The 21,424-nt window shown below is 35.3% G+C and overlaps 1 protein-coding gene across 1 annotated transcript in view; it reads left to right on the top strand.

The window, feature by feature from the left end:
* ATAD2B (ATPase family AAA domain containing 2B) overlaps nucleotides 1–21,424 on the top strand; it is a 79,292-nt gene that overhangs the window by 22,876 nt on the left and 34,992 nt on the right. The window contains exons 8-17 of the mRNA XM_015822557.1: nucleotides 1,357–1,432; nucleotides 2,439–2,537; nucleotides 3,659–3,770; nucleotides 4,028–4,143; nucleotides 5,780–5,954; nucleotides 6,997–7,085; nucleotides 8,970–9,129; nucleotides 9,828–9,918; nucleotides 17,215–17,526; nucleotides 20,132–20,264. Of these exons, the coding sequence (XP_015678043.1) occupies nucleotides 1,357–1,432; nucleotides 2,439–2,537; nucleotides 3,659–3,770; nucleotides 4,028–4,143; nucleotides 5,780–5,954; nucleotides 6,997–7,085; nucleotides 8,970–9,129; nucleotides 9,828–9,918; nucleotides 17,215–17,526; nucleotides 20,132–20,264 (1,363 nt within the window). The remainder of the gene's footprint in view (nucleotides 1–1,356; nucleotides 1,433–2,438; nucleotides 2,538–3,658; nucleotides 3,771–4,027; nucleotides 4,144–5,779; nucleotides 5,955–6,996; nucleotides 7,086–8,969; nucleotides 9,130–9,827; nucleotides 9,919–17,214; nucleotides 17,527–20,131; nucleotides 20,265–21,424) is intronic.

A 21,424-nucleotide genomic window follows, 5' to 3' on the forward strand; every position in this document is an offset into this window, starting at 1 on the left:
GTACTTAAGGTAGCATCTTATGTGTCCTGTATTTTCCTTTCTTTGATTTACTTATTGAAAAAAGTAGATATAGTCCTGTTTGTGGTTATGTTTACATGACCACCAAGAGCTGTTTGATTGTGCCAGAATGTAAATATAATAAATAAATGAATAATTCTGCCACAGTCCCTACTTGATAAAATTAGAAATGCCTCTAAGATCTCTGTCCACTCACTGGACAACTCACTCAGAACATGTTTTTGGGACTGCATGCAAAGTTGTTTAGTATAAATCCATGCAAGGCATAATGCTTACCCATTTCCCTATGTTTTTCATAAATAATAAATCAGAATAATTTTGATTTAATAAATTTCTGCTTTGCTATTTTGTGCTTGCCTGAAATTATTTCAGATAAATTAAACTTTGTGATTATTTTGGTAATTTGTTTAACAGTACATCATTTGTTTAATATTATAGCTTATTATTACATGCAAACTCTTACATTAACTTACTTTTTGGTTTGTATTACTTTTCTTGATTATGTTGGATAGGAGAGTTGGGAAGTATTTAATAAACCTGGCTTTTTACCTTTCTGTTTGTGTTGGTAATGTTAAATCAAGACACTGTACTACGCCATAGTGAAAGACACAGAATTGCATATGACTATATTTCAATGAGAATTCTTTTGTAAGTCAGCAATATAGAGTTTGCTCTATTAAAGCTTTTGCCTTCATTATGCTGCAATGTTTAGTCAAAGGTGTTCTAAAACGAGAATTCAATATGGCTCATTAAAATACAACTGTGACTAGGAGCACATAAACACGGAATTTAAGAAAACAAATTTGGAGAAGAGAGGATGAAGAAATACACCTTATTTGCAAACATTTCTGATTTATGAAAAGTATTAAGATGTCTTACAGCAGCGGTTCTCAACCTATGGGTCGCGACCCCATTTGGGGTCGATCGACCATTTCACGGGGGTCGCCAAGCAAGGCTGTCCGCCATTTTTTTCCCCTTTTCCGGCGGGTGCCTTACCTCCCTTGAGCTGGGCCAGCTGGTGGTCGGCCTGCTCCGTCTCTGCCGCTTGCCAGCTATGCCTCGGCCGGCGCAGGGGGCAGAACCACGCATGCGTGGTGCTCCCGGGCAGGGAAAGTCCTCGACTTACGACCGGTTGGGTAGTCCTCGACTTACGACCGGTTTAGTCCTCGACTTACGACCGGTTTAGTCCTCGACTTACGACCGGTTTAGTCCTCGACTTACGACTGGTTGGGGGTCGCGGCATTAAAAAGGTTGAGAACCACTGTCTTACAGCAAGGAACTAGATTTTTATATAGTTCTGTAAAAATGTTCACATGTCAACTTGATTATCTTATCTAGTTCCAGCACACCAAAAGAAAAGGGAAAACACATTATTTGACATTCATAGATCTCCTGCAAGAAGAAGCCATATCAGGTAAATAATATACTAGGATATTTTCTATTGCCATTATGCTACCATGTTGGATTTTTCAGGAATAATTTCTTGAAGAATAGGCTGGGTAAAAAATACAAAAGCTAAGCCAATGCATCCTTCCTCTGTTAGCAGCAATGATATATATTGAAGTGGTTTACAACTATAAAATAAAAGAGAAAGAAAGCATAACACAATGCAGAGAAATACTTTTCAAATTACCCCTCTAAACCATTGTCATAGTTTGATATGCTGGAAGCCATTTCTGCCAGAAATTTTGCTGAAGTAATGTTTTATGAACAATCTTTGAATAGTTTTGCCATTTTTTTTGTTTTTGTCAGTTTCTTACATTTTGGGTATAAAATATAAATGCATAAAATTGTTTTTAGCTTTTTTGAAAACAGACTTAATGGTAATGATGGGCCAATAAATTAAAAGTTTTTAATTAAAGTTTGATGAGGAATGAATGGGATGATTCTTGTTCTGTCCCTAATAGAGAATGACCTATTGTCTTTCCTCTGCATTGTTTTCAGGGTTCATTTTTCCCATTAAAGTTCAATTTAGAAATTGTGGCTTAATCTGTCTTAAAGAACTTGAAATATTGATCCTCTTTTGTAGTCAAAATCAAACCACAATTTCTCCTTTACATTGGAACAACAGAGTTTGGGTATATAGGGAAGACTAAGGATTGCTGTGTCTTGTTGCTTCTCTAACATATCAGTGTATTGTGGCATCTGAACCAGATCAAGTGATGAAAACAAGAGAAACATTAAACAAAAGACATTGCAACCTTTAAATCAGACATGTCAAACTCGTGACGTCGCGCAATGTATTGGGACAGTTTAGCCATTGCCGGCAACGGTGGGCGTGGCTTCCGGATGATGCATCCGGCCCACGGGCCAGCAGTTTAACATCCCTGCTTTAAATTATCTGTTTTAATTTGTTCACATTCACTAAGCACAATTCAGGGCACACTGATCTTCAGTGAAATGTTCTATTGCTTCCGCAGGAGAAAGAAACACGCCATTCATAGTAGTGATACAACCTCTTCAGATGAAGAACGATTTGAAAGAAGAAAATCTAAAAGCATGGCAAGAGCGAGAAACAGGTAACAATTTCTTTGTCATCATTCAGCTACGGGGGAAAAATGGATTGGTTCCATGTGCTTGGCCTGATGAAATTTGCCAACCATGTGGAAATTGTTGTATTCTAATTAAGGGTGCTGTTACGAGGCACGGTCATACATGTGGGGTCCTTGGTGCTCTCTGAGCTTGGTTGTTTTCTTGCACATGTTTCATTACCAAACTAGGATAGGAAACATCATCAGTGCTCATTGATAATGTTATCTAGCTTGTTAATAAAATGTTTGCAAGAAAACAACCAAGCTCAGAGAGCACCAAGGACCCCACAATTCAACTCTCAGCTGCAAATATTATCTTCTACTCATAGAAGTTATACATGTAAAACATGTTTTGATATCATGGGCTTTCTTCAGACTTGCCCATCTGTGAACATAAATTTGCATTTCTATTGGAGGTAAAGGAATGAGGCATTGTTTTTTCTTGATTATTGTTCTTCTTTGGTCCTAATCGGTACCTTCTATGCCAGAACAGAGTAGAATATCTTTCTTGTCATCACGGAACAGAATGCCTTCAAGGTTATTCTATAAAATTGTGTACCTATTTGACAACTTTTCAGGGCATATGAGATCGCATAGAAAAGAATGGCAACATTTTTAGGCTGGGGGCATACTGACATTATCAGAATGTGTGGACTAAAAGTTTTACCTTCCGTGTTTTCCCCCCCTTTGTATGGGATTGTTAACAAGTGCCTAAAGTCTTAATGAAGAAGAATATGAAGAATAAGAAGTCTGAACAAGGGCAGCCAGGGACTTCACATGAATTATAGACTGGGCCCATCCCAACTGTTTCTAAAATGTACTGCCTTCTTCCTTCCTCTGCTGTTAGCAGAATTCCACTGAATGTAATTTCAAATGCAGCCCAATTTATTTGGAAGTATTATTTGAATTTTCTTACTTTTGGGAGTGGCAGTGAGGTTATTTGTCCATTATGTCTTTATGAAAATCATATTTTTCTCTCTCTAATGACTAAAGTTCTCATTGTATTTGTGGGACAAGATGAAATACTGTACCTGAAAAGTCACAGTTCCATTCTAGGCATGCATCTTTATACAGCATGAAATTCATGTTTTTTTTAAAATATGTCATAGATGTCTGCCAATGAATTTCAGAGCAGAAGATTTGGCTAGTGGAGTCCTGCGTGAACGGGTGAAAGTTGGAGCAAGCTTGGCTGACGTGGATCCAATGACTCTTGACAAATCGGTGTGCTTTTCTTTGTTTAGAATTGACTATCTGTGCTAAAAGGAAAATCTTTAAGCGGCTTTGTAAAATTCAGTCTTAAAGAATGAAATGTTTATGGCTACTTTGCTTACACCAGATTAAAAGTAAACCATTGTGGATAATATTTTTGTTACTGAAAGTTTGAAATATGTTTGATGGCTTTTCCACGTAAACTGGGCAAATGATAAGCTATATTTCCAAATGCTAATTTCTTTTATTGCTTTTTATCTTCCTTTTAGGTCCGTTTTGATAGTATAGGTGGGTTGAGCAATCATATTCATGCACTTAAGGAAATGGTTATATTTCCTCTTCTGTATCCTGAAATATTTGAAAAATTCAAAATTCAGCCACCAAGGTAGGCTTTGTTCATATTTACACTTGAATTAATCTACCAGAATACAGAAACTTTGCTGGATTTAGGGCTATTGTAAATAATAGCTAAAAGCTAGATCTGAATTAATGTAATTTAATTAAAATAAACCACACGGGCCATTATTTCCCATATTTCTTTAATTTAAGATCTTATTTTTTGTCAGATTAAAAGGTACAACATAGTGGAAATTATTTGAAGGGGGAGGGGACACTCCTGGTTTTGCTGCCTGCAGTTGGATTCACCTGTCTGACTTAAGCAGAAAAAAAGCCATTCCTAGATCAGATTCTCTGCCTCATGCCCCAATATGCCTCCAAATCTCTGGAAAAAAGGTATAGTTGTGAGAAAGTTGCTGAAATTGTTAAGTTTGCTGAGAGAAGAAGATAATAGGCCAAGTCAAATACATTAGTGTGACATTTGATGAAATATCTTGCTTAAAAAAAAATTCTTGCAGAAAAGGTATTTTATATCTTTCACAATTTAAAGTTGCCAATCTAGAAGTGTGAGAAAGCTAAGGAAGATAGAGCTGTCAGACGAAAACCATTCTCCACTTCTGTGAAAAATTTAACAAAGCGAATTAGTTCAGTAATATTGTAAAATACGGAATAAATCAATATTGATCCATCCTATACAAAGAAAAATGCAACTAAGTTTGTTTATTCAGAATTATCTTCTAAAATTAAACTTTTGATTTCAATAATGGTTGGGAAACTATGGAATTTTCAAAAGGCTTCCGAAATATGTCAGGTCCTCAGATATGTGTAAGGCCTCAGATATGTCAGGTCCTCAGATATGTGTAAGTTCATATCCATGTAACTTAGGAATGCAGAATTTAGATTTGATTCCCTAGTATGTTTCACAAGACCATGAAAAAAGCAGCTTGATTTTTAAATGTAACACAGAAGCAGAATAGCATTGTGGGTTCTGTGACTTATGAAAGGAGCTATTGAATTTTTAAAGATGAATGGATGCCAATAAAGATGGAAAATAGTCATGGAAAGCCTCCAAAGAAACTAAAAGTTGGCAAAATTCCTCACTGTAAAAGTTTGATGCTGTATATGTGCTGTATGAGACAGCTAAGCATAGGATTTTCCTAACAAAGACTAATTTTTGTCCCAAGGCTCATCACTGTTTTCATTCCTCCTTGCCCAATTTACCAGAACTAATGGTTGCATGAGAGCAGGAAGTTTGGGAGATTGCTATTTAGTTATAACAAAACTAGTGTTATAACTTTATTCATTTGCATTGGTTCAAGAATATTTGATTTATATACTGTAGCTGCCCACTTGACACCCGAGATGTCACATGTATGCCCTATCTCTGATGTTCATGTTAATTTATGATGCTTATATGCAACAATAAATTGGCCCAGCATATTAGAAAAAAGTGAATGACATTTTTGTTAAAATAGAAAAAAAATAACATAGATTAAAAATAATAACCACTCCTTGTAAATATTTTCTCCTTTCCCCCTTCATTGTTTTTAATTAGCAATAACTTTCATTTCACTGGGTATCCAAAACAGATCACTGAGCTCTTGTGTCCCTTATGTGGGTAGCAAATACTGGGCTGTTTATAAAGAAAAAGAAATAGTGATTTGTGTCTGTCCATTTGTCTTCAGGGGCTGTTTGTTTTATGGTCCTCCTGGAACAGGTAAAACCTTGGTGGCTAGAGCTCTGGCCAATGAATGCACTCATGGAGACAGAAAAGTTGCCTTTTTTATGAGGAAGGGAGCAGACTGTCTCAGCAAATGGGTTGGTGAATCTGAACGGCAGCTTCGACTCCTCTTTGATCAAGTTAGTACACAATTTTATGTATTCAGTCCTTCAGCTGAAGCGAGAGGTTCATGTGAACATTTTTTGCTAATTGCTAATATATCCCCCCTGTGTTTGCAAACGTAATGCCATAATGGGCAAAAGCATTTCCCATTCAGAATAGCTGGATGAAAACTGATTTTGTTTCCAGTCCCTGTTGTCATATTGCCAGACTGAGTTAACTAACTGCCTTGGATCATGGTGTGTTCCTCTATTAATATTTGTTGGAGTCATTGTAGGAAAAAGAAAACGTTATTAAATGTGAAATAACAGCAAAGAGTAGAAACAATTGCTGGGGATAACCATGAATCATAACAAGACATGAAGAAATATTTTGTGTCTGTGTAACTGGCATTAGATGAGATGGTATTTGCGTAGATTACACCCTAGCCACCAATAGCTAATCTTGTGGAGCCGATTAGGAATGGACCTGATTAGTACATCTATGAAAGATCACCATGAAAGATTGCAGCTGTAGGGTAGTCTGTTGAAATATATCCTGGAAGTAGGAAAAGGCAAACCACTTCTGTAATGTTACCAAGAAAGCTCCGCAAATTTTAGGTCATCAGTAAGAGTCATTGGGAATTGAGCTTAGTTCAAAGGAAATTTTCAGAAAACTCAAAAGATCAACTGCTTTGAAATGCAGAAATATTTTTCAATAAGCTACAAAGAGGGCCCAATTTCTTTTTTTTTTCCAGAGCTTTTAAAGTTTATTTTCACATTTGACATGGGGCTGCAGGGATAAGCATATTACCTTCCCCCAATCCTAATCCACCCTATCACTACTCATGTGGAGGCTACCAGGTTCTGGCATCATGAAGTCTACCTATTAGCTGTGGAAGGTAATCTGCAGTATGTAGACAGGGCAGAATTAATGCATTTTCTTGGCTTTATAATTATGAGTCAACTCTAAAACCTTAGTGTTTCCAATTCAATACAGAAATTAAAGATATTTTTGTTGCATCTTTTAAAAGTATAAAAATTATTTTCATATCTATTTTATTTTGTTTTTTGCTTACCCCAGGCATACCTGATGAGGCCATCCATAATCTTTTTTGATGAAATAGATGGCTTGGCCCCTGTCCGCTCCAGTAGACAAGACCAAATTCACAGGTGAGACTAGCATGTTACTTCTAGTGTATGTAGTACTGGATGCATAAATAGTGGAAATTTCCTTCCACTTCCCACCATGCAGTCAGAACCGAAGAAGTTCCTTGGATGAGAAGTGAAATGTTTTCAAAGAAAAAAACCAACAAAGTCCTGTTGCCATTTTGAAAAGCATCCTTGGGACAATTAAATAGCTCGTTTGTCAAATGCTTGCGCCACTCAGCCTAACTCAGTACCTTTTGCCTTCCTTATTCCATTGATCCCGTGATTGTAACATTTGACCTTTCTTAGATGTTGAATATAACTTAGTGGGTTCTTGGCACACAAAAAGGAGTCATTTTCATTTGTGCAGTGAAAATAGGACTACTTTACTGAGTCTGAGACAGAAAGGACATGGATGAGAATAAACATTGAATTAATTACCTGCTTGGAAATAGATTGAGAGACTGGCTATTTCAAGAATAGCCTCTCCTTTCAGATTATTATCTAACAAAAAAAACCCCTTCATGATAATTAGATGGTCTTCTAGCTTTTTAATAACATCACAATTAAAACATTCATGTTATCCAGGTTAATTCTAAATGAAAATATTGAGAGAAACAATTAAGGGAAAGGAAAACTTTTCTTTCTTACCTCTGTCTGAGACTTACTGTTCTATAAGTCTGACATTAACATTCAGACTAAGGTTATTGAATAGATCAGGAAAGCAACTATGACTCTCAGCTAGCATCTTAAACTCTTCACCATGCACTAGAGCTTATTCTAGCTTTTACATTTTGTTAGAATGGAGTTGGCATCTGAGGGTGAGCATGGTATCTGATGGTGAAAGATTTTCTTGTCTTACATAATTGATGCAACATTTTGGTAGCTACGATATGACCCTAAGTGCGTGAAAATCATGTTCAGAATCTATTTGCAGACTGTTTTTCAGGTTGAATTCAAAATACAAATTTTAACCTTTAAATCCTCAAATAACAGCCACCTATCTTAGTGTGCCCAAACACTAATATTGAAAATAGGAGATCTCCTAAAAATGTACCCTGATTTCAGAATTCCGTTTATCTGGCCCATAGACGAGATCCCTCTCTTGCATCACACCCAGATTTAAAAAAACACTTCCTTAAGAGTTGTGTTTAGCTCCCAGTTTCCATGTTCACTTTAGTCAGGATTTTCAAGTTGATTAATGATTTTAAGTATTTAAGATTTTTTTTTTAAAAAAAAATTGGTTTTAATTCACACACATAAACACACACACACACACACACACACACACACACACACACACACACACAGAGAGAGAGAGAGAGAGAGAGAGAGAGAGAGAGAGAGAGAGTAACTTAAGTGCCCTGGAAATAGAAAAGTGGGCCACAAAACTAGAATCAATATTCATGAACGTCTAAACAAGTAGAATTCAGGATTAATTATGTTTTGGCAAAAGGTGGTGTGATGGTTCAGTGGTTAAAGATGCTGAGCTTGTCAGCTGGAATGCTGACAGCCAAGGTTTGAGACCCGAGTGCCATGCAATGGATGAGCTCTCATTATTTGCCCCAGCTCCTGGACACCTAGCAGTTCGAAAGCATGCAAATGCAAGTAGATAAATAGGTACCACTTCAGTGGGAAGGTAACAGCATTCTGTGCTCCTCAGCATATAATCCTGCTGGCTACATGACCATGGAAGTGTCTTTGGACAATGCTGGCTCCTTCAGCTAAGAAACGGAGATGAGCGTCACCCCCTCGAGATGGACACAATTGAACGGGGGAAATCTTTATCTTTACCCTATGTTTTGGCAATATGTACTTGTCACTTGTTTGTTTAAAGTTAAATTTGAAATGCTGCATGTCTCTATTAATACTTTGCCCTAAGCAAAATTATGTTGTGATATGTTTTAGCTCTATTGTGTCTACATTACTTGCACTCATGGATGGATTGGACAACAGAGGTGAAATAGTTGTCATTGGTGCTACAAACAGACTTGATTCTATAGATCCAGCACTCAGGAGACCAGGTCGCTTTGACAGGGAATTTCTTTTTAGTTTGCCTGATCAAAAGGTAGGCATATAAAAGGCTATCTTTATGTGTCTTATAGTTTCTTGTGCTTTCATATTCCAAGCTAATTTTTGAAATGATGAGAACTTCATAGTCTCAGATAATGCTTATTATATGTGGAAAATTGCTGTAGTTAAATCATATCTACCCCAATCCAAGATATTAGACCCTTCAGTATTCCCAGTGGAATTGTTAGCTTTTGCCTGAAACTAGATATAATGCACTTCATTCCGATATGAGCTTGAAACTTATTCAAAACAACCATGCTAGAAGCTTTTTGATTATGAGCATTCTGTTTACCAACCGAAGTATTGCTGCATAGCTCACAACATCAATTTTTATATTAGCATACGTTTATTGAAATCTTCCTTTGAATCATTATAGTTATGTTTACTAGACTGACAATGCTATATTTATAATATTTATATAGAGTAGTAAATAATTAAAAGAGAATAATGCATACTTCTTTAGCTGCTTTTAGAACAAAAATTTATTAGAGTCAGTTTTGCTATCGATATTTCTACCCTAAACATTCCAATAGCAGTCCTTTATTATGATACTTCTTTAGTTCAATAACTTTTCTATACTAAATGATTTTGGAGAAAATATATTAAAGAGAAGTTGATGAACTATTTGTATGACTGATGTATTTGATACAATTTTGTGATGAAGTTTTAAAAATATCTTTATTTCTCTATTAGGCAAGAAAGCACATTTTACAAATTCATACCAGGGACTGGAATCCAAAATTGTCCAATCATTTTTTAGGAGAACTAGCTGAAAAATGTGTTGGTGAGTGGTACCATCTTATTATTTTGCTTTCTGTTTTCATTCCTGAAAGAACATTCAAGAATGTTCGAAGCTTTCTGATTAAATTTCTAATTGTGATCACTTTTTCCATTTTATATTTGAAGGTTCATGTTATTTCATGTTAGAAAATGTAAGTATTTATTTTCATGCCATTTGCCAAAGTTTCCTGTCATTACCTCAAATCTTAATATATTTTGAAAAATCTTGGCATGATCCATGTTCTTTCATAGGACTATGCAAAACAGTTCCAAAACCAATAGGATAAAGTTTTATAAGGAAGAATTAATATCAGCTGTGATTATTCAACAAATAAAATTGGGATAAATGCTTGCTTTCCTACAATATTTTTTTATGATATGGTTTGCAACTAAAAACATCTACCTTAATAATCCTCCAAATTCTAAAGTATAATTAGCTTAAGTGAATGACTGGCACAGGATAGGATTTTCTGTCTCTTGAGTTGGGCACTATACATACCTAAAACATATTATGGAACACCAGACATGAAATACTGCATAGCAGATTTGCTGAACAAAATAAAAATCTTACTATATTAGCAACTGTTGCAGTTGTTTCTTACTAAAGACGGAGCATCAGAATAAGATTGCTAAGAGACATACTTTAGTATTGCAAATACATCACTAAAAACACAGTCTCTTCAAAACAATGCTCATCTTCTGTCAATCTTGTGTTAGTCTTCAATTTTGAAAAACAGCGGCATCAGATCATTCAACTCTCCAACAGAACAATAACATTTTAAACTGAGCGCCGTCCATTCAGACAGATACTGTACATCCGAATTATCCTCTTCATCCACAGGAACATCTATCTCCGAAGCAGCATTCTTCCACTTTTGATCTGCAAAGACCCCAACATCTTCTGGTGAGAAGAAAGCAATTATCCAACAAATGACAAATTGAGCTTTGTCTGGTGTAAGAAAGCATGTGCCAAATCCATTTCATATAGATTCTTTTAGTGACTCTACAACAATCATTTAGCAGATAGAAAATACAATTTGGGTCCTTCGTTGACCAATATTTCAGTTTGAAAAGTGATATTTTATGAATGTGAAGACCTCTCTTACAGATCTTATAAAAATATGCCATATAACGTGGGTGATTGCTTAGATTTGCAGAAAAATCTGTTAAGTCTAAAATAGAAAAAAAAACCATTTTCCTTTGAAGATAGAGGAATCTTTTTATTTTTAAATCTCACAAATATTGTGCAAGTCTAATAAAAGAATAACACTTTTTCATCATTTACAAAGATGAGTCATTTTTTGTTTTAAAAGCTTGTAATACATAGTCTGTTCGGCATTTTAAAAATTTATGTGCATCTTTTAAACTCACATGTTTACTTAGTGTTTTATTTGATGCCATTGATAAACACTTTCTATTATTCAGCCCTTGTGGGGAATTCTAGAGGGAAAAGTTTGCTTGCTTTTGATATTGCCACTAAGAAAGATTTGGGTCATAAAGAAGAAAAGGCTGCATTTTGCAGAAGTAACATGCTTAATAATCATAGATTTCACTAATGATTTGTTCTTAGTTTAAACATTTTAATGTTTTGTTTTGATCTTAGAATCTGTACACAAATCCTAGTTATTACCGAGTGGCTTCTTAAGGCTAAATTCTATTGGACGGAAAACTAAAATGTTAATAGAAATTGTGTGGGGTTTTAAGAAAACCTGGATACAGACCTGCATGAAATACCTATATCAGTGGTGGCGAACCTATGGCACGGGTGCCAGAGGCAGCACTCAGAGCTTTCTCTGTGGGCACGCGCGCTGTCGCCCTAGTCCTAGGCCTTCAGCTGGGTTTTATAAAACCTTTTCGCTTTAGGCCTCCGTCGCCGTGTACAAAAAAAAAAGGTTCAATCAATCAATCAATTTCAACTTCTTGGGGGGAGATCTTGCAAAGTTGGAATTGATTGATTGAACTTTTTAGTCCCACCCAGTCTGCTGTTACTACCGCAGGCACGCCCACCCAATGGGCCACACCCACCCAGCACCCGACGATGCATAAGTGGGTTTTAGGTTGCAGTTTGGGCACTCGGTCTCTAAAAGGTTCGCCATCACTGACCTATATAATGCAAAATGGCTAGAAAATGCATAAAAACAATGGAAGCATACTTCATTGGGTCATCTTTTGAAAAACGGACCCAGAAGCATTATCAAAGTAGTTGGTGATCTATCTGTGTCTTATGCCATTCAGGTCTTATGAAACCAGAGTTTGAAGCTCTACAGAAATTTTCCTGCAGTTTGAAATGCAGGTTTAAATGGAAATGTAGCATTTTCTAAGTTTCTAGACAATTTGAGATGGGAAGAAAAATAATATTGATATAGAAGTAGTTGATAAGGTCAGGATGATACGATGTAAAATCATAAAATAAAAGCCACATATTTCCAGCTCTTGAAAATTTGAGAATTTTTAACTCACACAAGTACTTTACATACTAACAGAACTCCCTGATTGCATCAAATTTTACTTAAGTAATTTGTAAACATTTACTTGCATATTCATGAGGACTCCTCAGTCAAACTTTTCTTCCAGTCTGTGGTTATTTTATGTTATGTATCAGATATATTTAATATGTGCTGATATCCCATATACTTTTTTTATAATAAACCAGTTAAGGCAATATTAAAATCTGCTCTTAAAAATGGAGGTGTTCATTCTTCGGGCATTTTAGTTGTTCCAGTTTGCAATTTCTTCTGTAATGTACGGTTTGTGACATGAACTAAAATTCGAGACTTTTCCTCCCCTTCTGTTTCCATCTGGTAACAAATCTCATTGTTTTTATTATTTACTTTATTTATTCCACTTTCCAAGAACGATAGATAGATAGAACGATAGAACGATAGATAGATAGATAGATAGATAGATAGATAGATAGATAGATAGATAGATAGATAGATAGATAGATAGATAGATAGATAGATAAGATTTACTGTCATTTTTTGCTATGGGCACAATGGCACACATTAAAAATGAAATTTAGTTGCTTGCTCTCAAAGTGTACACATGCAGTACATAACACACATTTAAACATACTATGTACAACATATGTATAGACCTACACCTTTACATATAAGTAACATATAAATATTAATCATTGTCCATCTTGAATACATAACGGAAGGAGGACGCTTTAGAGTTCACAAGGGTATACTGTATGGAACAAAACTGACTGAATCTGGATGATCTGCTTTGGTACCATGGAACCTCCTCATCTACAACTTCTTTATATTTCTTTATATTAATTCCACATCTTGATGTGATATATCTTAGTTTATGTGATCTAAGCTTTCGGTCTTTGGATAACCTGATTTTCTTATTGCACTCTTCCTTCCAATATAAATATATATTATGAATGAAAATAATGTATTAAATAGGGCACAAGGTTGAATTATAGAAGATTTTTAACAACTGAACTTTATTTACTTGGGAATTTATAACTTTTCATGTGGCTCTTATTTCCATCAATCTTTAACTACATCATCATCTTTTGAACTCATTGCTTGCTGTTACATATTCTGTACCGTGATTAAAATATTTAATTTTTTTAGAGGCTACCTCATCAGAGGTATTATTAAAATTCAAAAACCTCTCTTGAATTTCAGCTCGATGGTAAATTCTTTCATAGCAAAGGTCATCAGATGAACCTGAAGTTATATTATGTTATTTTACATTAGTATCTCTTCTCTATATTTTATGTGTATATTCTAAGGCAGCTGCTTGTGAGGACTTGCTAACTGATTCAGTGCTATGTAGGATGCTTGTAGTCCTCTCATAAAGCTTGGATAATCCTTATTTTACTCCCATTTTAAGACTAACTTCTGATGGATAATTATAGTTTCTTATTTTGATCTAAGTGCATCAAGCTATATTAGCTTCAGCTTCCATTTCTGCACTGTTTTACTTCACACAAATTTTTCAAGTGAATAGCTGTATTCTTTTTAAATATTGAAGTAAAATAACTTTATAGAAGATCATCTTCCAAAATACTATTTGGTAAATACAAAACATGCTATAGCTCTCATATCAATCTCTTGCATGCCAGTTCTTTCCTGAAATCATACTTCATTTAAAACTCTTTACCGTTACATATCTTTTTACATGTGAAATTCTTTTCTATTTATTATTCCATATTTTTGAAAATATTATGAATTTCCGCATTGCATAAATGCATTATTAATTTCCTTTATATGCTATGTTTAATGCAGAAAAAAAACCATACAAAATATTTTACTGTTGAGCAGTGTACACAGATGGAAAAATAAAATTAAACACAGAATAAAAATATAAAATATTAAAACTTAAAATATGAATATTGTCTTTTGTATATATAATACAAAACTATTAGGCGTAATATTGTTTAGGCACATTGCAGGAAAGCAATTCTCCCATAATCTATTATCAGACTATTGAGAACATTATCCTGAAGTTTCTTCTTTCTGATTGTTACAAGATAGAAAGAGTAAATCAAAGAATATCACAGTATGCTGGCCTTATTTGTACTTTAAAATCAACTATGCTATGAGCAGGCTTAAGTTTTATTTTTAACCATTTATATATTGGTTCAATAAACACCTCACAGCTCCTGCCTGAGAAACAAATGGCAGCTGCAGCCCAGAAACCTTTGTGTTACAGTTGCACTCACATCTAGATCGGGTTTATATGTGGTGTGTATGTGTGCGTATGCGTGTGCTCGCGCTTTTGTGCTTATTCGCATGTTCTCATGTCTTAGTTATTTCTTGGCTAGATTACTGCAATACAGTGTACAGAGGGATGCTCTTAAAGACTATCTGGAAACTTCAGCTAGTCTACAACATGGTGGCCCAAGGAGTTAGGCCATGATATGCTATGCCTATGTAACACTGTTACTTGATCTGGTTATCAGTAGTTTCCTGTATCTGCCCATTTTGTAAGAACTGACTGTCCGCATGCTTCCATTTATTAAGTGATGTAATCTGAAGATATGTAGGAGGCATGCTTTCTCTGTCATGACACCTGCCCAGTGAAACAGCTTCCTCTCAGAGTTCCAAACAGTCCTGAACCTCTTTTCTTCGACTGTTTGGTTGCCTTTTCCTTTTTATGGTTTTGATTGTTGTACTGATTTCATGCTTCTGTATGTCATCCAGAATCATTCTGAGTGGATAGCCTACAAAGATGATAGATAGATAGCTAGATGGATAGCTAGCTAGCTAGCTAGATAGATAGATAGATAGATAGATAGATAGAGGGAGGGAGGGACGGACAGACAGACAGACAGACAGACAGACACTCACAGGAGTTTTGAATTTAATTATCAAATTCCACTAGCTAACTTACTTTTAATTGGACACTCTCAAATATTTCGTTTTAATTAAATTTTAACTAGGTGTAATATGTATTTATGTTAGCTTTTTATCATCTGTCAGCCGCCCTGAGTCCGAAAGGAGAAGGGCGGGATATAAATGCAATTAATAAATAAATAAATAAATAAATAAAGAACCATGAGAATGATAATTCAACATTCTGGAGGGGGAAGTGTTTCTATTTCTGCTTTCCACTATAGAGTCAGGTAAATAACTTTATTGTTTTTCCTGGTAAACTAGCATATTTTGCCTAGTAATCTATAGTTCCAGCCCTGAGTTTGAACATTGCATCATTTGAATTTTAATTAGAGGGCTTAGTCATCCAGAAACATCCTATTTTAGCATCTTCCAGGAACACTAAACCAGACACAGAATATTGCCAATGGATGGTTAGATAAGCAAGTGATATGACAGTAGCTGACAATAGCCATCTTTTATTTGTATAAAATATTCCAAAGCGGAGCTTTATTATCTAGGTAGTTTTTACTAGCACCTAGTACTAAAAAGTACTTACATTCTGTAAGATACCAATTTGTCAGTGAAGAGGAATGGTAAAATACTGCACTGAGACATACAATGATTGCAGCCAAGTTATATAAATTTTAAGTGTTGCATATTTCATTACACAAGGATCTATTTTTTTTGTTTGAAAGCTTGCAGTTACTTTGTTGGGCAGTATAATTTCTTGCAGAGTTGCCCTAAAAGAAGGAAACAAATTGGAATGCAATTTGTTCCAAAAGGAAAGTGAATAGGACTTAATTTTAGATTGGATCTCCTGATAATTAAATTGAGAAAATGAGCCATAAACTAATTAAAAATTCTATCAAGAGCTAGACTTGAGGCTAATAAGGCTCAGAAATTAGATTTTGTGTGGCATTTATTGATAGCAAATACTATGAAAGAACATGGATTTTGAAATGGGGATTTTTCTCTGTTTACACTGAAACATTGCCCAGAAAAATCCCGGTTTCTGGCTCTCAGCCAGTGGAAATAAAATTGAGTTAGGTTTACAAACCACTTAATTTTGTTCAAACCTTCTTAGAAAATGGAAAATAATCTTGCACGGTACTCCAGCCCAAATTATATAGCAATCTAAACATTTTGAGTTTTTGTGAAGGTTTGCAGGATCACAGTAACTGTAGCTGTTCAGAGAACGATCTATGAAACTTGCACTTTAGCAGTGAGGTTGCGCCTTGATCTTTGGAGAGGATGGTCATTAAGTAGTTACCATGGAAGCAGAGGGACAGAACTCACCACCTTGTTTAGTTACTGAGCTTTTAATGTAGAAAATAGACATTCTTCCCTGTGAACCCAAAGCAAAGGTTCTTTTTTTTAATTAAATCGGGAGATGTCATTGCCAAATACTTTCTTGAAATTAATCTTTCTCTCTCTCTCTCTCTCTCTCTCTCTCTCTCTCTCTCTCTCTCTCTCTCTCTCTCTCTCTCTCTCTCCATCTATCTATAATATGCACAATGGTATGTGAAGTGACAAAATTTTCAAATTCTTTCCTGCCTGATCTATTTTGGTTCTCATTTCCCAAAAGACATTTTGGTATAGGAAGAGAATCCATTTTGTCATAGTTACTGCTTTATTAGCTAGCTAGTTTGGGTACAATTCCACTCATGTATGTATAGACTAACATTAACATTAATTTGTATGTGTATATTTCTCCTTTTTTTATAGGTTCCTAGATTTTCTCTCACAGTTTTCTTACATGTGTTCTTGAGTATTCTTTGTTTAAAAGAAGATTTCAATATTTATTTTCTTAGATCATCTAGGTTATACATACACACTGGTCAGTGCAGTATGAATCCAGTAGAATATTGCTGTTCACATTCAGCTTTGTGGACGTGCTTGACATGCACAAAATATCGATACTATTTAATAGAACTACTGTATGTTTTATTTTCATGCCTTAGGATACTGTGGCGCTGACATAAAAGCACTTTGTACTGAAGCTGCCTTGATTGCCCTGCGACGGCGCTATCCTCAGATCTATGCGAGCAGTCAAAAATTGCAGCTTGATGTTTCTTCAATAGTTCTCAGTGCACAAGACTTCTATCATGCAATGCAGAATATCGTGCCTGCTTCTCAACGTGCTGTAACATCATCAGGGCATGCTTTGTCTCCCATCATAAGGCCATTGTTGGAAAGAACCTTCAACGAGATTCTGGCTGTTTTACATAAAGTATTTCCTCATGCTGAATTCAGTCAGGGTGACAAAAGAGAAGGTATTTCTGTGTTTTTAATCCATTTTATGGCAGTCTCTTAGTTCCTGTAGAAGCCTAAGATTGATTTTTTTTTAAATGATAGGGTGGTAGAAGTGAATGGCAATAAAGTATAAAATAAAAATAAGCTGATGGCAGAAAAAAATGGGCATATCTGAAATAATTTAAGAGAGTTCTTTGCTCTCTGAATTTAGGGAGCCAAGGGGATGACTTTGGGGAAAACATTCAGAAACCATTATGAAGCAAAACATTCAGAAACCTGCCTTGAGCTTTGAGAAAAAAGAAAGTACAGGTAATCCACAGTTAATGACCACTCATTCAGAAAATGTTTGAAGTTACAATGACGTTGAACAAGTGGTGGTTACGACTGGTCCTTGAAATTCCAGCTAGGTGGCGCTGCTTCTCTGTTGTAGCACAGGGGTCCCCAACCCCCAGTCTGTGGACTGGTACTGGGCCGCGGCACGCTAGCAACCAGTCCGCCTATCCATGGGATGCAGGCAGCACACAAAACCACACACTCTCCAGTCGGCAGAAAAACCACGGAATCGGTCCCTGGTGCCCAAAAGGTTTTTGTTTTGTTTTTTTGAATCACTAATAATCAAATTGACCCAGACTCAGTAAACACAAAACACTAGAAATTGATTGGGTTTTTGTATTTCTCTTCAATGGATGGAAAGAGATTTTTATTTTACAAAAGGAAAGCTTGCAAATAAAAAAGGAACATTGTAAATCAATGCCTTTGACTAGTGCAGAAATGAATCTTAATAATAAAATGATTTTCTATTTGAACTAGTATTTCTAAACTGTTTACCTACACTATTTTCTGGATTTGGGTTCAGATTACCCAGCTTCTTCCTAATGAGGTCTGTGGTAGCAGAACTTCCTGGCAGCCATCTTGCCTGTCCTCCTGCCCAGTGCTGCAATTTGATTGGCAACTGTAGTTTGATTGGCAGCTGAGTCATTCTGACAATGGGGGAGGACCAAGAAGAGAAGGAGAACACAATCTCAAGCAATCTGTCAAACTATATTCTCTCCCTTCTAGCCTTTTGGAAACGATTAAAAAGTGAATTATTCCAGAAAGCATTTTCATGAGTTTGCTGACTTAATTTATTGTACCATATTTCTTTCTCTTATTCTCATATATGTCAGAATTTAGATGTTTAAATTGTCATTTTATTATAAGCCACCAAGAGGTGATTGACTGCAGCAGTGCATAAACCCAATAAATACATACAGCAAATACGGCTATTAAGTGGATCACCATGTGATTGTGCCCAATTTTATAACTTGCCTTGCAACAGTCGTTAAGTGGATCACCATGGTCGTTGAGCAAATCCATTATCTGCATTGGGCCTTTTTTGCCAGAAATAAATGCACGTTTCTAGCAAAAAAACTTAAATTGCAATACATGACCGTAGGACACTGCAAATGGCCATAACTGTGGACTGATTTCCAAGCACTCAAAATGCAATTGTGTGATTTGGCGAGAGAGCAGCCATCATAACTTAAAATGCATGTTGTAAATAGTCCCATGAGGCCCATTGCAATTTTGAACAGTTGCTAAGCGACTAGTCATAAGTTGAGGACTGCCTGTACAGTAATTTAATCAGTTACATATTTCTTGATTTGATTGATGACTATTATTGGTTTTCAGAGATTGCTGTGATCGGTCCTCAACAGTGAGATGAATAAAGTGAGATAATGGGCAATGAGTATCACTTCTGTATAAGTGCGACTCTTAACTTTTATTGGAAAATATTGCGGGGAGAGTATCATTCGGAGCGAGGCTCTACCTTAATGTAATGCAGGGGAAATTCTTGCAAATGCAAAGTTATAATTCTTTTTTGGATCAATAAATCACAGACTGTCTTTAGCCAGACAAATTTGAGTGGACAAAAATAAGTGTTATCTGTTCTTAATTATTCTAAACAATGACAGATAAGGCATTGAAATAAAACAACTCCTTGTATGAACTTGAGAGAAGTACTAAATATTAGGGGGGGGGGGAATAGTTTGTTTTTTTAAAAAATGAATATTCCAACATAGCTTGTTTTATGTTTCTTATTGCTCTCTTTAAAGTACAGATTTACTCCAAGTTTATTTTGTTTAGCAATGTTTAGACTGGGCTTGGCAATTTGACATTTTCAGAAACCCAAAAGGTGCCTTAGCTTTCCCATTGTAGAAGAATGCAGAAATTGCGTGAATGACCTTTAAAACACATGGGTTTTGTTTGTTATTTTGTCCTCAAGGTCAGAAAGTGTTGAGACTAATTGGAACTTGTATTCTGGTAATTTTTTGATGAAGACTGTTAGGAGGTTTTTAGGTAGCTGATACAAACTTATTTTATTTCCTTTACTTTTCATCACTGTCTCTAAGCAGAATGATAACTCCTAAAGAACTGTGTTGATAACTGAGAATATCAATTCTGTAACAGGATTGAAAGAATTTTAAGATGATTAAATATTTGAATATGTTGGGCTTGACTTTTTAAATTTTTCTCTGTGAAAGGCTTGTGTATTTTAATCTGTGTTGGAAAATTATTGTTCTTTTAATACTTCCAAGGGGATCAATATTATATATTAATCAGATCTTTATTTTAATTAAACAGATGCACCAAATTTAATTTTGGATGATAGTGAAGATGAAAATGTTTCATCAATATTTGAAACTAGTTGCCAGCCAGGATCACCAAAGAAACAATTACCGGCTGCTGTACATAAACCTTACCTTCATTATACAATGTAAGTTAATAATTATGGTACTGTATTCATCAAAAATTAACCAACACATCTCTTGCAGTGCCAAGTAAACATATTAGCACATTATGTACAACATTATTTTAATATAAAAATTGAGATGTCTAACCATTTTTTTCATATATCAGATCTTGACATTAGCCTCTTAAGAACCAAACAGTATAAACAATGGTTCTTGATAGATATTTAATGACTTGTGGGAAAGTATATTTTTAAATATAGTAATCCAATGCATTTATAATAGGAAGAATTTATGTGTGGTGGTAATATGGACTCACAATTTGAAGTTAAATATTATTTTACAAATACCATTGCTGTGGTAAATATTTAAGTGAAATTAAGTAAACTATGCCTTGCATCATATTTTGTTTATTTTAATATACCGTGTTTCCCCAAAACCAAGACCCAACCGGAAAATAAGCCCTAGCATGATTTTTCAGGATGCTCATAATATAAGCCCCACCCCCAAAATAAGCCCCAATTAACATCATCAGCCAGACAGATGCATTTAGTACCGTATTTCCCCCAAAATAAGTTCTAACCAGAAAATATATCCTAATGCGTCTTTTGGAGCAAAAATTAATATAAGACCTGGTCTTATTTTGGGGGGGAACATGGTATAGGCTGCACAACTCCATAATGACTGTGAGTAGTGTACAAAGTACTGTACAAACAATAAAAAAACAAATGTTTAGAGAAAAATAACATGAATTCCTATATGCTACTTGTTTCACAAGAGGTCTATCATCCTTTCCAGCCCAAGGCCTGAGGGAATAGCCAAGTTTTAAGGGCTGCATCAGATGATACAGTTTAATTGGTGGGACCCTTACCATGCCAACTGTGCCAGATAATTTAGGATGGACAAGAGCTATGGAAAACGGACAGTCCTCCAGGCCCTATATTATGTACTGTTTTATAGATAATAACTAGCACCTTGAGTTATTTTTTTTTTTATTTTTTTTTTATTAATTTAATTTATATACCGCCCTTCTCCCGCAGGACTCAGGGCGGTGCACAGCATATTAAAACAAGTACAAATACAAAATACAAAAAATATAGACCCCTATAAAACCAAATTAAAAACCAAATATTAGAAGCTGTTATTCCTATTAAAATTATTCTTAAAATCATCCCTAAGTAAAATC

Source organism: Protobothrops mucrosquamatus, unplaced genomic scaffold (genome assembly GCF_001527695.2).
Source record: "Protobothrops mucrosquamatus isolate PMUCROS unplaced genomic scaffold, P.Mucros_1.0 scaffold1605, whole genome shotgun sequence".
Lineage (NCBI taxonomy): Eukaryota > Metazoa > Chordata > Lepidosauria > Squamata > Viperidae > Protobothrops > Protobothrops mucrosquamatus.